Source organism: Natator depressus, chromosome 7 (genome assembly GCF_965152275.1).
Source record: "Natator depressus isolate rNatDep1 chromosome 7, rNatDep2.hap1, whole genome shotgun sequence".
NCBI lineage: Eukaryota > Metazoa > Chordata > Testudines > Cheloniidae > Natator > Natator depressus.
In genome coordinates, this window is record NC_134240.1 from 70,033,368 (window position 1) to 70,050,140 (window position 16,773).

The 16,773-nt window shown below is 38.8% G+C and overlaps 1 protein-coding gene across 4 annotated transcripts in view; it reads left to right on the forward strand.

Annotated features, from left to right (window-relative positions):
* Nucleotides 1–16,773, forward strand: part of NRG3 (neuregulin 3) — an 877,122-nt gene that overhangs the window by 742,867 nt on the left and 117,482 nt on the right. For 3 of the 4 annotated variants that reach the window (XM_074958727.1, XM_074958725.1, XM_074958728.1), the window contains exon 4: nucleotides 8,852–8,878. In XM_074958727.1, coding sequence (XP_074814828.1) covers nucleotides 8,852–8,878 — 27 coding nt within the window. The remainder of the gene's footprint in view (nucleotides 1–8,851; nucleotides 8,879–16,773) is intronic. The other variant, XM_074958726.1, reaches the window with a different exon arrangement.

Sequence of the window (16,773 nt, forward strand, 5' to 3'; positions counted from 1 at the left end):
GAGACAAAGTACTGTCATGGATTAGAAACTGGATAAGAGACAGAAAACAGAACAGGAATAAATGGTCAGTTTTCAACATGGCAAGTCTTGAAGTCAATGAGACTACTTATGAGCTTAAAGTTAAATATTTGCATAAGTGCTTTGCTGGAACAGGACCTGGGACCAGCATTGTTTAATATATTTATTAATGAAAGAGGAAGTGAGCAGTTAGGTGGGAAAATTTGCAGATGACACACAATCATTTAGGTTATTCAAGACTGGAAAAAAATCCAAGGAAGTCAGAGGGATCTAACAAAGCCAAGTGAATGGAGAGCATAATGATAAAATTCAGTGTTGATAAAGTAAAGGATAACATAAGAAATAATCAAAACTACTCATAAATGTTGCTGGGTTCTAAAACAAATGTAACCATTCAGGGAGAAGCCGTCAATATCCAGGTGGACGGCGCAATGTAAAGGAGCACCCCACTACCCAGTAAAACCTGCACGTGGGAGACCTAAGGGATGAAATCTCTATGAAAAATCCCCTGACACAGATGTTCCCACATGGTTCTCTCAGGAGGAAGGGGATTCAGAAAATTTCTGCTGGGCTCCCAGGGAATCCATGGGATGCCTGCACCCAAAGCTGCATTGTCTAGAGTAGGGGGCTGAGGGTTGAAATTGTAAATTGCCATTCCTCTCCCTTTCGTGCCCTTTTTTTACCCCCCTCCCTCAGTATGAACCTTGGACTCTCAGAAAACACTCTGTAGCTTCCACGGGGTGGGTAGGTGTGTGCAGATGTGGTTAAGTGCCCCCCTTCCATGTGGGAGGGGAGAGCTCTGTGTAAAAAGGGGAGAGTTTTCCGGGCCATTGAAATGAATACAATGGTTAACATTTTCCAAACCATCTGAGGGACTTACAAGTCTAAGTGCTATTGAAAATCTATGAGATTTAGACACTTAGAAAATTGGACTTAGGAACATCATATGGAGGCTTTTGAAAAAGTTACCCAATATCATTATAATACATGTATGCCTCATCTGGAATACTGTGTTCATTTGTGCTCAATCTATCGCTAAAATGACATAACACAGAACTGAAAAAGGATACAGGGACAGTTTGAAAAGAATGGGACATTTCCTGCAGCACAGTATTTACCATTCGTATAGTATTATCAATATTCCCTGTACTGAAAATGAGAGAAACCTACAATGTTGCCGTATATTTAACTGTGGGTGGTAAATGTCTGCTAGCAAAGTAATAACGCATTTATACTGTCCTGTGTACATGCAATCATTTTACAGCAGCCAGTTATTTCATAAGAAATATGTTTCCTTTCAGGCATTCCGAAGGTTCCCCAAAAGCAGAACATTTTGGCATTACTTTAAATAAATTGACAATTCAAGAAGCTAACAACATTTTTCAAAAAAGGACCCACTCTGAGAGGAAATCACAGCATTGTTATTATTGCCTTTGAAATCTGCTTTTGCATTTTTTGTGCTATGAATGCTTTGGCTGCTGTGAAGAGAGAGAGAGTATGATGTAGATATGAGCACAGGGCCAGTATCTCTTAAGCTGCAAATTAATTTCTATCATTAATATTTTATAGGGTATGTCTGTGTTGCATTGCAGCTGAAGATTGATTTCAATATGTGAGGAGTGTCTCTCTGGTAGGATCATCTACCCACCAGAGCGAAACTGCTGACACTCTATGTGTGCGCATGCCTTCATGCGCGCACGCACACCACTTTGTATCCATATTGTTGTTGTAGCATACTACTGTCATAAAGCAGCCATTATATAAGACTTACCTTTTGGCTCACAATCAGATGCTCTAGGTTGTTTACAAAATGAAATTCAACAGTACCCTTATGTTCACTTCTGTTTTCTGGAACTTGGCTTTTTTCTCTTGTGTTCCATGGATGCAGAGAATGAAGAATATTCAGAATAGTTTACAATTGTACATTTGGTTATTTTGTGACTGAAACAGCAGAGAGTCTAGCCCTCACTTGCCCTCCTCCATCCCTCACCCTAATTTTTGTCCCTTTCTGCATTTCACTTTGTTGTGTGATATCTAAATTTAGAATGTAAGCTGTTGGGGGCCAACACTGAGGTCCGGCTTCCCTACCATCTCCCACCTTGTTGTCATTTATAGTTATGCAAAGTGGGTGAAGAATGCTTCCAAAACAGAATAGTAGCATTCCTCCCTTCCCCAACCCAGCCTCTGCATCCTTGTACAGGTGTAAAAGACCACCAAAAGGGTAGGGCAGTGGAGAATGAGGTTCTGTGACTCCGCTAGTTCTTATGATGTGTCCAGCACACTTTGAGTGCTCAGAAATCATAAATACAAATACTATTTACTTTCTAACGGTCAGATTGGCCCTTGTCTATCATGGCCTCATAAGGAACAGGCGGGAGTAAGGACTCCCACACATATTGCATGTACTGTGTTAGGGCTGCCTGAATCAGTCATGATATTTGGTGGAGTGCTAAGTTTGCTCTTCAGATTTTATTTCCTCCCAAGGGCAAAACTGGGTGGGGAGGGGCAGGAAATAGGTGGAGTCATGGCTCCACTTTCCATGCATTCACCGGTTGGCTGGACATGTAGAAGGAAAGGGAATATGGTGCACCCCATAGAGGGGTCTTACAAAATTGGTCCTTCCTCATTAAACATGGGGAGCGCCCCTTACTATGGGCTGCATGGTGAAAGCCTGATCCAAGCCTAGGTTCCCATTGTGACATGGACTCTCAAGGTGTAAGTTACAGTTCCCTGATTCTTTGCCCTGGTCAAAGCACAAGTAAGAGCTGCCTGGGGGTGACAGCTACTGATGGCTGGCGATTACCAGAGCTCATTATGTTTGAGCTACTGCCTCCCTCATGCTCCTCCGTCCCTCTACTATGCCCCATGGTATAGGTTGGTTACACTTCTCTACATATGCTGGGAACGCCCACAGACAAAGGGTTTCCCAGCAGAGGATTTAAGGAAAGTTTCCACTTCCTTATATCACGTGAGACTCTAGTCGTATGTTTGCTAGTAGTTAGAAAATACAGTATATTGACTTTATTTCAGTAGAGTCAGTATTTGCCCTGAGCTTTTCAAAAGAGTTATTTGTCCTCTCTTGTATCTATTCCAAACAAAGCCAACCTGAGAAACAACCATTTTGTCTTTTCTTTTCTGGTGTTGGCAACTACACCTCTTTTCCTTTAGAATGTAAAAGTGCTATGGGGTGAACAGTGGGACTGATTAGTTTACTGAATGACTGCTAACATTCCTGAACTCCTACCCATCTAATGAGTTATTTCATATCCTCAAAACCACAGATTGCACTTCTAGTAAACACCACTGCTGCTGGGGCAGCATTGATATTAAGGAAAATAAGTCCTTAATGTTAGCTGTTGGAGGAGATTTTGTATATAGTCAAATCCCTTATAATGAGGCTTAGAGGGAAGAAGAGTGTGTGCATTGGGGGGTGGAGGAGATCTGGTTATATTCAGACTTATGTAAATTGTAGCCTAGATTTTCTTATCTGCTTGTGAAGATTTATGATGGATAAAGAAACCCTTCAAGGCCCAGCAATCAGGAGATTCTGCTACTATTTACAGGTTTCAGAGTAACAGCCGTGTTAGTCTGTATTCGCAAAAAGAAAAGGAGTACTTGTGGCACCTTAGAGACTAACCAATTTATTTGAGCATAAGCTTTCATGAGCTACAGCTCACTTCATCGGATGCATACTGTGGAAAGTATAGAAGATCTTTTTATACACACAAAGCATGAAAAAATGGGTGTTTACCACTACAAAAGGTTTTCTCTCCCCCCACCCACTCTCCTGCTGGTAATAGCTTATCTAAAGTGATCACTCTCCTTACAATGTGTATGATAATCGAGTTATGGGTGTTACCATACAGACTGTAACAAGAGTGATCAGGAAAGGTGAGAGCTATTACCAGCAGGAGAGAGGGGGGGGCTGGGGGGGGAGAGGAGGAGGGAACGTTTTGTAGTGATAATCAAGGTGGGAAATGGCCCACTTTGATTATCACTACAAAAGGTCCCCCCCTCCCCCGCTCTCTCCTGCTGGTTATAGCTCACCTTTCCTGATCACTCTTGTTACAGTCTGTATGGTAACACCCATTGTTTCATGTTCTCTGTGTATATAAAATCTCCCCACTATATTTTCCACTGTATGCATCTGATGAAGTGAGCTGTAGCTCACGAAAGCTTATGCTCAAATAAATTTGTTAGTCTCTAAGGTGCCACAAGTACTCCTTTTCTTGCTACTATTTATTAATTCAGGAGTGCATGGCTGCTGCTGCTATCAAGGGGGTTAGTAAAATGGGGCTCCTTTAAATCATTAATCCAGAAATGTAAACAGAGTGATTATGTTAGAGTATTCAAGAAATATCATTGAAAAAATTATTGTAAATGCTAAAATGTATCCCAGCAGGGGATATGAATGTTTCTGCATTCACACTTAAAAAAGGGAACACCTGATTTATAGACAGAAAAAGTACAAATAAAAATTGGTGCATTGCAGAAGCATTTCAGCATTGCTTCTGTGATGTCTAGCAGCCTCCTAGGTCAATTGAAAACATGTAGTCCTTAGGGCTATATCAGCTATCATCGACAGCAGTTCTCACTTTAGATAGCAGCTAGAATTAGTCTGGGTATCAACTAACCTGCCCTGAATGACTTATCCTTGTAAATACCCAGACAATTCCAGTTCTCTGTGCCTAATTTACCCATTTACAAAAAAATGATTTTAAAAAGAAAAGGGGTACTAGTGGAGGTGCCACAAGTCCTCCTTTTCTTTTTGCGGATACAGACCAACACAGCTGCTACTCGGAAACCAATGATTTTAAAGAGGCTATCAAGTGACATATTAATCATCCTACAAAAAGGACTGGTATCCTGTGCTTACGTCCTGGGGGTTGGGGAGGGAAGAGGGATTCATCAAATGCATATTCCAGTGTGGGTAGAACATCTTATGTGCATTGAGTCAGCAAGAGGTTTGCTTTGTTTGTTCTTTGGGTTTTTTTTTTCATACCCAGATACCTTCTTCTAATTTCTTGTAGAACTAGGAATAAGAATATCATTTGGCAGCTGGGATACTGGTCTGTGAATGCTTATTTCAGATAGACTCCTTTTCCTCATAATCTGCAGAAAAAAGCTTTGTCAACAGTAGATAATGCCAGTAGCTGATGTTGCTTTTTAGGCCTATGGGATATATAAAATGCCACTACCTAACATTTCTCCACCTCTGTTTCCCACCCCTCACACACGCCACTAAAAGTTAGTCCTTCAAACCAATCCTCCATTTCACCACATTTTGAAGTAGCCTAAATATTTATAATAATAGCTTCTTACTGATATATAGAGAGCCTCTCACAATGTTAGAAAAATCTTTCTACCTCTTCATGGAAGGGTGGATATATCACATGCACTTTTTTAAAAAAAACCATACCAGCAGACTCTTGAAGGAGACTGCAGATTGCTGATGAAAAACATTGGGTTTTTTTTATGCAATATGTTTGACCCAGTTTGGGAAAGATAATTTTTTTTCAACTGTTCTGCCATAGACTTAAAGACAATATGTCTTGATCTTTTTTTATAACTTAGTCCCTTGGAGACCAGACTAGAGCGTTAGATTTCCACTATAGTTTTTTAAAGTAAGCAGACAATACCTTTATAAATACCTTGATTTAATTTACAGTGTTTAAGGATGAATATAAAATAAATATTGTGTGATTTGCAGGCAAATAATATATGCAAATTGCATATGTACGTGTGTAATGTCACATAATTAAAAGTGAAAATTCCGGAAGGAAACTAATCTTATTTCTATTAATATAATATATGATGAGATTACTGTCCACTCTTGTAGTTTATGATCCCATATTCATTCATACATTTATACCTTTGCAAATAATATACCCTATCTATGATGTAAATGGCAGTATATAGCACTATAAAATATAAGATGTGTATGTGCATGTGTGACATATGTATTTCATGCCAATAATGAAAGAAGAGTGTTTGGGATTATCTGCATAAACCATCTGTGGATTCACCAATCCTGAGTAATGCATCCATCCCAAACTCATTCCGATAAGACTATACCACATGATACTATCCAATGTTCTTTCTCCTAACTATACCACATAACACTATCCTGTGTTCTTTCTTTATAAAATGTATGTTGTGCATTTTGCATAACCATGCTTGTTCTCTATAGCAGATACTGTAAAGAAGATGTGATCGTAAATGAATTCAACAAACTGGAGTTTAACACATTTTCCAAGAAGTAATGTAGCAAAACTAGCAGTTCCCAACTATACATATAAAATGGTGGGGTCTAAATTAGCTGTTACCACTCAAGAGAGAGATCTTGGAGTGGATAGTTCTCTGAAAACATCCACTCAATGTGCAGCCACCGTCAAAAAAGCAAACAGAATGTTGGGAATCATTAAGAAAGGGGTAGATAATAAGACAGAAAATATCATACTTCCTCTATATAAATCCATGGTACACCCACATCTTGAATACTGCATGCAGATGTGGTCACCCCATCTCAAAAAAGATATATTGGAATTGGAAAAGGTTCAGAAAAGGGCAACAAAAATGGTTAGGGGGATGGAATGGCTCCCGTATGAGGAGAGGTTAATAAGACTGGGACTTTTCAGCTTGGAAAAGAGATGGCTAAGGAGGGATATGATTGAGGTCTATAAAATCATGACTGGTGTGGAGAAAGTAAATAAGGAAGTGTTATTTACTCCTTCTCCTATCACAAGAACTAGGGATCACTAATGAAATTAATAGGCAGCAGGTTTAAAACAAACAAAAGAGTATTTCTTCACACAACACACAATCAACCTGTGGAACTCTTTGCCAGAGGACATTGTGAATGCCAAGACTATAACAGGGTTCAAAAAAGAACTAGTTAAATTTATGGAGCATAGGTCCATCCGTGGCTATTAGCCAGAATGGGCAGGAATGGTTTCCTTAGTCTCTGTTTGCCAGAAGCTGGGAATGGGCGACAGGGAATGGATCACTTGATGATTACCTGTTCTATTCATTCCCTCTGAGGCACCTGGCATTGTCAACCTGTCGGAAGACGGGATACTGGGTTAGATGGACCTTTGGTCTGATCCAGTATGGCCGTTCTTATGTTCTTAGTGTGTTGGATGATTGGCTCCCTGGTTTTTCAGTAAGCACCACGTAATTTCACATCACATTCAAAGATATGAAATCTAGCATTGATGTGACAGAGACAGAGGCTGAACTTAGCTGGTTTTGCTTTTGGAAAAAAACCGGTGCTTGACTTCATTGTGTATAAACACTTCAAGATCAGATTCTTAACAGTTTTCAATTCCTTCTTGTGCTATGATATTTATTTTTAGTTAAATGTGAAAGTTCAGTACATTCAGAACCTTTTAAAAGGTCTTGTGAAGTACCCTACTAAACATATCTGAGAGAGATTTGAAAGCTTACAGGAAACCCAGTATTTTTATTCACGATATTCTGTACATTGCTGCTGTCACTCTGGATAGAAAAGAAAGAAAACACAATGCACAGCTAACTGGAGTAGAGGCCAAGGCCACAACTTTTACTGAAGTACAATAACGCACATTGCAGTGCTACCTGGCAGAAGCAGTGCCTGTAGGAGTCAGAGTCTGAGCGCATCCAGCATGTGCTCTGGATCCAAGAAGATGTAATCTCCAAGCACAACTTCCAAGCCATATATATCTAAATCTTGAACCTGTAAGCGAGTTTCAACCTGATCCATTTTAGGATTGTGAATGCAATTATTTTTAATTCCATTTTTCCTACGTATTGTACTTGCTAAACTACAAACCTTGCCAAATACCCAGTGGGTCCCTCTGTATTGTGATTATTTGCATATACAATGAAAAGAAGCAGGCAGCAGTTAAAATGCCTTCCTTTCACATCTCCAGGAGAAGGACAGTGAGATGATTTTCCAGCAGCGTGTGTTATCTCTGTGCATATTTATAGCACACTGTTGTCTAGAGGTGGTCAGAATTTTTCCATCAAACTGTCATGTGGTGGAAATTTGAGTTTTCAACAAAATGGTGGGTTTTTTTTATGAAAAGGGTGTGCTTTCTGCAGAAAATTGCTATTTTTCATACAAATAAAACAAACCAACTAAACAGATGGGGGGGGGACACCCTGAAAACCTCCAATTTAAAAAATTTGAGGCCAAAACCTAAAAACATTTGGTTTTTGGACAAAAATTTTTAGTTTTTGCCATTTCAATGACAAGTTGAAATTTTCCATTGGAGAAAAAAATTCAGATGATCTCTACAACTGGGAGTTGCACATGTGTAGTAACTGAAAACCTGACCCTCTTTTTTCACCTTTTTGTTTTAATTTAATGCTAAATATGGTTTTTGGAGATTAATTTTAGATACCCAGTTTTGAAACTGTTGGTTATAACTTTCTGGGTCTGATTTCCTGTTGCTCTGCACCTAGCATAGTCATTTATATCACCATAAAGTGAATGTAAATATTACCACATCAGAATGGTAGCATTTTAAATCTACTTTGCTAAGTATGAAAGAAACTATAATGAACAAAACTGTGTCACTTCTTCACCACATTCCTTTGCTTGTATGTTGTAGCTCCATCCCCTTCTGTCTAGATGCTTCTCTCTTTAGATTGTAAGCCCTAACTGGCAGAGATTGTCCCTTTTTTGTATCTATACAGCACCCAGAACAGTGGGACCATGCTCCCATTGGGGGCCCTAGGACGTAAACATAATATAAACATTTAATGATGATGATTTGTGTGTTATATGGGCCCAATTCTGACATTTTCCTGTCTTTCTTTGTTCTTCTTTTCCATGCTTTCCTTGGTATAGCAGACCACTTAGGAATTGAATTCATGGGTAAGTTTTCACTTTTCTTCCTTCTACTTACTAATGGCGATCTCTTGGGACTTAGTTCATTGCCAGTTGAAGCCAGTGGAGAGGCTGCCATTGACTTCAATGGGCTTTGGAGCGGTCACTCAGGGCCAGATTTTTAAGGATATTATTGTGCCTAGAGGGGTTTTTAAAAACACCTAGGTGCCTAACACTCAATGATTTCAGTGGTTGTTAGGCTCCTGGATCTTTTCTGAAAATCCTTGTAACAGCTACTGAGATCAGAGTGTTAGGCACTAAGATGCCTTTGAAAATTCAGCTAGGCACCTGAATCCTTTTAAAATCTGGCCCTGCGTGTTTACATTTGCAACACGAGTTAGATTTGTTTATTAAATTTTGGATTATCTCACAATTTCAGCCTCATGCTCCCTGAGTATTGTGGGGGTTAAAAATTCCATAATTTATTTCTGTGTCCTCTAGCACAACATAGTGTGGAAAATCTGCTGTGTCATGGCCATTGAGAAGATAATACTCTATATAAGATTTTAGACACTGGAAAAGATTCAGTAGTAACATATCTGTCTTGCTGAAAGAGTACTGTAAATGTTAAAATGCTTTTAAACTTGATGTTTTACATAGAATTAGTGTTGTAATAAAATGGTAAAATTTAACTGAGGCTGAAACAGGCTATTGATATTTCAGGAAGATAGTCTGAAGCGAAATGATAAGTGAACTATAACCTTTATTTTTCAGACAAAACCCTTTATTCAAAGTAGGGGAAAATATTGAATCATGGAAATCACTACACGTAGGTTTAGAAACTGAAAGAAGCACATCCTTTTGACTCCGATGCTTAAACTGTAAAAGAGCCACCAGTCTGAGGGAGTGTTGAGTTCACCCGGTCAAAGCCTCACCTGACAGCTGATGTTCAGCAGATAGCACAGAAAGAAAAGGAGTACTTGTGGCACCTTAGAGACTAACCAATTTATTTGAGCATCAGCTTTCGTGAGCTACAGCTCACTTCATCGGTTGCATACTGTATGCATCCGATGAAGTGAGCTGTAGCTCACGAAAGCTTATGCTCAAATAAATTGGTTAGTCTCTAAGGTGCCACAAGTACTCCTTTTCTTTTTGCGAATACAGACTAACACGGCTGTTACTCTGAAACCTGTCAGATAGCACAGACACTTTCTTTAAGAATTTCAGGCTAATCCTTTGCAGAGTTAGAGAACAAACTCATCATTTGTGCAAGGCATTTTGCCTAAGCCAGTAAGTAAGGTAGCTAATATCTGAAATATAAATTTTATACAGTATTCCTTAACTAATCTGTCACTTGCTCAGATTATGCAGCTATGCCTTCAGTTTGTCTTGCTCTAGATTCATATTACAAGTACTATGAAACAAAATATTATTTTGACATAATCATGAGGGAGCTTTATTTAAAACGCACGCTCACATGCACAAACCACACACTAACCCAAGTCCAAATAGCAGTAAACGCAGGATTTGGGGGTTCAGAAGGGCTTTAAGATAAAATCTGGCCACTGCTTTAGCTTTGTCATTTAATTATCTCATGATTTGGAACTTCTATCAAGACACATTCCTATTATTTAAAATAAAAAATGTATTTAAGCAGTAACAGGAGGTAAGTTTTTTTAAAAAAGAATTTGTGTATATTTTTACATCTACATGTCAGTAATTAATAAAACTCCATATTGATAAACTGACAAAAGAAGGGCCCTGCCCAGCAAACTCTATCTCCATTTCATAGAATCATAGAATATCAGGATTGGAAGGGACCTCAGGAGGTCATCTAGTCCAATCCCCTGCTCAAAGCAGGACCAATCCCCAATTTTTGCCCCAAATCCCTAAATGGCCCCCTCAAGGATTGAACTCACAACCCTGGGTTTAGCAGGCCAATGCTCAAACCACTGAGGTGAGCAGCTCTGCTTACGTTAGTGCTGTCACTCTCACCTGCATAATGGTTTGCAGGATCTGGCCACATAGTGGGAAAATGTAACTATTTCAAGTCTTCTCAGTTTTTCAAGCCTTCTAAACACCTTAACCAATTTAGATAAGACTTAAGCAAAGGTAATTTAGTATTTAATCAGGTCACAGAAAGGCACAATGTGACTCTGTAAAAATCAAGAAACTCATAGTGCTGGATGAAACTCAGGGCTCAGTTCCCTGCTGCACCTGAGCAGAACTAAGGCACAGTAGAGAGTGGGATCTGATAGGCTGATAACTACCAGTCCAGTCCCAACATAAGTTAAACTACAGTGTGTGTGTGGGGAGGGGTGGGGGGCAGTGTTAACTTCAGAAGACCTTCTGCTTGCAGAGAGTCAGGTGTGGTGGAATCTTGCTCTTCCACACCTCGTCTGCTATTATCTCCTCACTGACATACCCTCTCCACTTTTCTAAGTGACCCCCTGCCTCCTCCCCTGGCCCTCGAAACACCTGTCCTATCCTAACCCTTAATCAGGGTGGTGGATCACCAAATGAGTGGTGGTGGTAGAGATGATGTAGGACATAGAGACCCACCTTCTCCAGCTTTTCATAAGGCTGATTCCAGGGGAAATCTCCAGCTCGTGTGGTCCCACTGTGCTTTGCATAAGCAGTCCTAAGGGAACTTAAAGGACCAGAGAATTCAAAACCCTGTTCTTAACTCATTCCCTCCCAGAGTAACAGATTCTTTGAGCCATATAAGCAAGAAAGCATGAGTGAAACATTATATATATATGTATACCTATAATATGGTTTGCAACTCATGATTATTAATCGATAAAGACTGGTGGTTCAGTTCATTCAAAAATTTGGATGCTTAAGAGCCCAGTGGAATTAATAGAAGTATCTCCACTGAGTTCTAGGTATGAAAAAATCATCAGTATCATACCTAGAAACTTCTCATTTAAAACCCCAGATATGTAAGTAGATCAGGAAATGTCTAGGAAGACGCGATTAGATTTATCCCTTTTATTTCGTTATGGCTTGTGGATTCCTCTGTGTTAACCCAGGTGCTTTTGTTTTGCTTGTAACCTTTAAACTGGACCTCAAGAAAGCTATTCTTGGTGCTTAATTTTGTAGTGGCTCTTTTAAAATCTAGCAATAGCCTGAGTTCCCAGATGTATTTTCTTTCTTTTTTTTTATTAATAAAATGTACTTTTATTTTTAAGAACAGAATTGGATTTTTGTGTCTTAAGAGGTTTGTGCACATGTTGTTTAATTAGTTGGTGGCAACAGCTGATTTCCTTAGTTTTTCTTTCTCAGCTTTTCCCCGGGGTGTGTGTGTGTGTGTGTGTGTGTGAGGGTACCCCAAAGGAAGGAATTCTAAAGTGCACCTTCGTGGGCTGTCAAAGGGGTTCTGCGCTTGGGTGGTGGCAGCATCTACCAATGCAAGATCAGAGAAAAGCTGTAACCTTGGGAGTTTAATACAAGCCTGGAGTGGAAAGTATTAATGTTTAGAGTCATTGTAGGCCCCCACCTTCTGCACTTGATGTGCCAGAGTGGGGAATTATCCTTGATAGCCTTAATGTGGTTCCAGTCAGTATAGAACCAGGAAGAAAAGGAGTACTTGTGGCACCTTAGAGACTAACCAATTTATTTGAGCATAAGCTTTCGTGAGCTACAGCTCACTTCATCGGATGCATCAATTTAACTAATAAATTGGTTAGTCTCTAAGGTGCTACAAGTACTCCTTTTCTTTTTGCGAATACAGACTAACACGGCTGTTACTCTGAAACCTATAGAACCAGGAACTTCAAAGTGCATGCAAGAAAAGTAAAGTATTTTTTAGAAAGGTTGCCTACATTTTTATAGTTCTTTATTTATAAAGTATAAACAATTTTACAAATCTTTACCATAAGTATATAAAAATACTATATTAATAATTATAAAAAGGAACTTTCCACTTTGTTTGTAGTGACATGTGCTGATACAGTAGTGAAGCGTAAAACCTCGACTCGGTCATTCAAAGCTTTTTGCGTGTGTTTAACTTTATTTCCAGAAGAAGAAACCAATTTAATCAGTGCATTTGCATCCATTAGTAAAGTTAAACATCTACATAAGTCTTTGCAGCATTCATTCTTCACTGTACAATCCTTTCTACATAATCCAACATTGTTTCTGGGTATTCTTTGTGTATGTGAGTACAGGTATGTTAGGGACCTAGCTCTTTGATCTTCAACTCCATAGAAAGATTTATTTCAAAAGTTTATTTGTATTTAAGAGGAAATATTAGTACCTCCAGGTATGTGAACATTTTCACTGCTATAGCAAAACTCTCACACTTGACATCTTCACTGTGATTTAGTAAAATTGGTAGCATGTGGGAGGCCAGAAAAGGTGTGATTTTGCTTTATTAATACCATTTCATGAGAATTTAGCTGGAAAATCACAAAAATGATGCCACATAAAGGACACTGAGTGAAATTTCTCACTGTGTTACAATTTTGAGAATGGTTTAATAGTTTTGCCACTAATCTGTCATAAAATGAAATGTGGGATTTGTACACAACATTAATAGTGACCCAGTCAAAAAACCAAGAATGAAAGAAGCAACATATAAGCAAGAGCATGACAGGGAAAGTTGGTTTGCATGAGAGATAAAGATCAAGTCCCATTTTTGGTATTAGCTATTTTCTGTTTTCTAGATGATATTACCTGTACAGATATGCTGAACGTCTGAATGTCTGGACTTCAACAGTGTTGCTGGCTTCACTTTACAGGGTTAATATCACTACATATACTTTTAGAATCAAGAGAAATCTTTGTCTAAAAATTGTTAAAATGAGGAAAATTGTGTTTAACAACCTTGACGTATTCCTTTACATGTTCACAATAGAAACAAAATTCTGTTCCTCCATGCACACACGTGCAGCTTCTATTAAATTCAATGGAAGTCATGTGAGCACAAGAGAATAGAGGTTGGCTTTGAAAATGGGCACTTTTCTACTGTGATCAGAAGTACCAGTTTTTGTGAAACTCCAAATGATGATGAAATTCTTTATGTTCCTCTAACACCTAAAAAGTGGAAGTATGATCTTGTGATTGAGACACTCGACTGGGACTCGAGATCTAAATTCAGTTCCCAACTCTGCTATAGACTTCATGTATGGCCTTGGCCAAGTCAGTTAATCTGTGTGCCTGAGTTCCACATATGTAAAGTTGGATAATAATGTTGCCTTTCTCTCGCCTTTTGTTTGGCTTGTCTATTTAGACTGCCAGCTCTTTGGGACAGATGCTGTTTCTTACCAGGTGTTTGCACAGTGCATAGCACAATGGTGATCTGATCTCAGTTCGGGTCTCTGGGGGTGCTACAGTAATACAAATATATAGTAATAGTCTTCCATCTGAGGATCTCAAAGCACCTAGAAATGGTACTAAATAAATTTCTTAGAACTTCTGCAGGTAGGAAAGCTGGTAAGCAAAGATTAACATGATGAACCACAAACAATTTTGATCAAAATATAGTCTGCATAAGTGTAAATTACATTAAAGCGTTCATGTCAAGGAAGGGCGGGGTGTTTTTTTGTGGTGGTCAGTAGGATATAAAGTGGTAGATGAATGTTGGCGCTCAGAGAGCAGGTATCATTCACCTAATAGCAAACCTTAGAGGTTCATTAATAGTACTGAGTAGAGGTGGAATATGGGTATCATTGTTACATAATACAAATTTAAAATATCGAAGTGAACCAAAGATTCTCCCACAGGAACAACAGGAGACTGACTGCTAATGGAAACAGACTCATGCAGTTGTTTATTGCCACCATTGCTAATACAATAAGTTACAGTGGGTTACAGAATCAAGATCTTCAGAAATAAACAACATACTGAGCCACAGTTATCTGCATTGGTGATTGTGATGTCCTATATAGGGACGAATAGGGTAGAGCCAAACTAAGGTGTTCATGCTCTTGATCATATTGTACAGGAGAAAAGGACCAAAGGAAACAGCAGTGAATTAAAGAATCCCTGCAAAGGCAAAGAGAAAGCCAGCCACTGCTGGAAATGCTGTATGACCACCATAACTAATGTCCCATCGTGCAGAGAAGAAAAATTAAGGACAAAGGATGGAGTAGTGGTTGGATGGAGGAACAAATAAGCTGTGTCAATACTTGAAGAACCAATACCTTACAACAATAAGGCCTTAGCACCTAGTGAGAATACCCACGTGTCCAGACTCCTCAACTCTTGTTATGCCACAGCAGTATGTGATGGGATACAGAGGTAAAATAAAAAGCCTCATGCAGGGACAAGAAGAAATCCATTGGACTACTGATGAAAACATAGTTGTTATGCAAGAGGAGTCCTCCTGCTGGGGCTGTTAGGAGCCAAGCCAACATCAACTGTATAAACAAAAATTATGAAATAATAACAGAAACCTACTCATGTGTAACTGCAAAATAAATATTGCAGCTGCAGAGGACTGTGCGGCAGTGTGTATCTGCAAAACAAATTGGCAACTGGCATTTCTAGTCTGTTATGATTACTCCTTTATTTACACTGGTGTGAAATGTGAATCAGCCCCAAGAACCATTTAATTAGGGCCTTGTCCAAAGTAAATGTTCTTCTTTAGGACTGATTCACATTTCACACCTCTGTAGATCAGGAGTAACTCCATTTCAGTCGGTGGAGTTACACCACAGTAAAACCAAAGTGAGGGCAGAATCAGGCTCTTAATTAATCAGGCATAACAACTCACAGGAGTGAACTAAGTAGAGCAACAAACTAAAACAGGCATGAGATACCACTAAAATTATTCTTTGTGGATCTTGTAATTGTGAATATGTGTAAAGAATTTTAATTGTTCATATTCTAAGTATTTAAAAAATTGTCTGTATCAGAAAAGCTGGTGCTTTCATTTGGTTTCTTTAGCTGACACCTATGTAACAGTCCTCTCTGTCTTCAATTTAGGGAAAACATGATGTGGTTAGCTAATCTATTCTCTGACCTTGAATTTTATCATCCACTGTAACAGGCACATTTTGATTCACAACGCCAATACAAAACAGGTTGTATTTGCTGATGGGCAGTATCAGCTAAACTAAAAACGGAATATTTTTGCTGTTTTGCCCAAATAAATAAAAGGCAAAATGTACTAGTTTCAGCACAGCTCACAATCTATACAGTTTGTTGGCTGGGCTCTACACATGCAGTTTAAAGCAGCAAATAAACAAATGAAAATAAATACCTGGGATAGCATAGAAGGACTTTGCTATCATTGAACATTATCACCCAGATTCTCAGCTGGTGTAAATTGGCATAGTGTTATTGATTTTAGTGGAGTGACATTGATTTACATCAGCTGAGAACCTAGCTGTATGTACTCTAAAGAGAATATATTCCAAAGATAAAGTTCAGATTTTCCTGGATTCCAGTTTTTACAAATAAGCATATAGATCCTTTTTTGATAGTAATTTCTTTAGCATGTTTGCTAAAGAACCATGTTTGCTTCTCTGTTTGTACAGTGTCTATCACATCAGGGCTTTGATGTTGGTTGGTCCACTGAGCATTACAACAATATAAATCTTAAATAATTATTTCATCCACAATTGCGAAGTATAACAATTAACACTTTTTATGATACAATTGTATTGATTTTACTAAGTTGCTAAAGAACTAGTAAATCAGAATGGGACATCACAGAACAAGTTACAAGTTCCAGGAGAAGGAAGAAATCCAATCTTTAATTGAACCATCAAGGTGTGCATCTGTTTAAATTGAATATCCATGTGACAACTGTAATGCTTTGGGGTTGAACCCAGACCAGTGAAGGGATGTGTCACCTCCTGCCCTGCAACTCTGGGTGCCTTAAATGCTATGTTTCTGTGGTTTACAGCCATGACACCAACAGCCAAAATATAAGCATGTAGGTCACACCCTGGCTTCCGTTGCCCAGTTACTTTTTGCAGTAATCTCCCAGT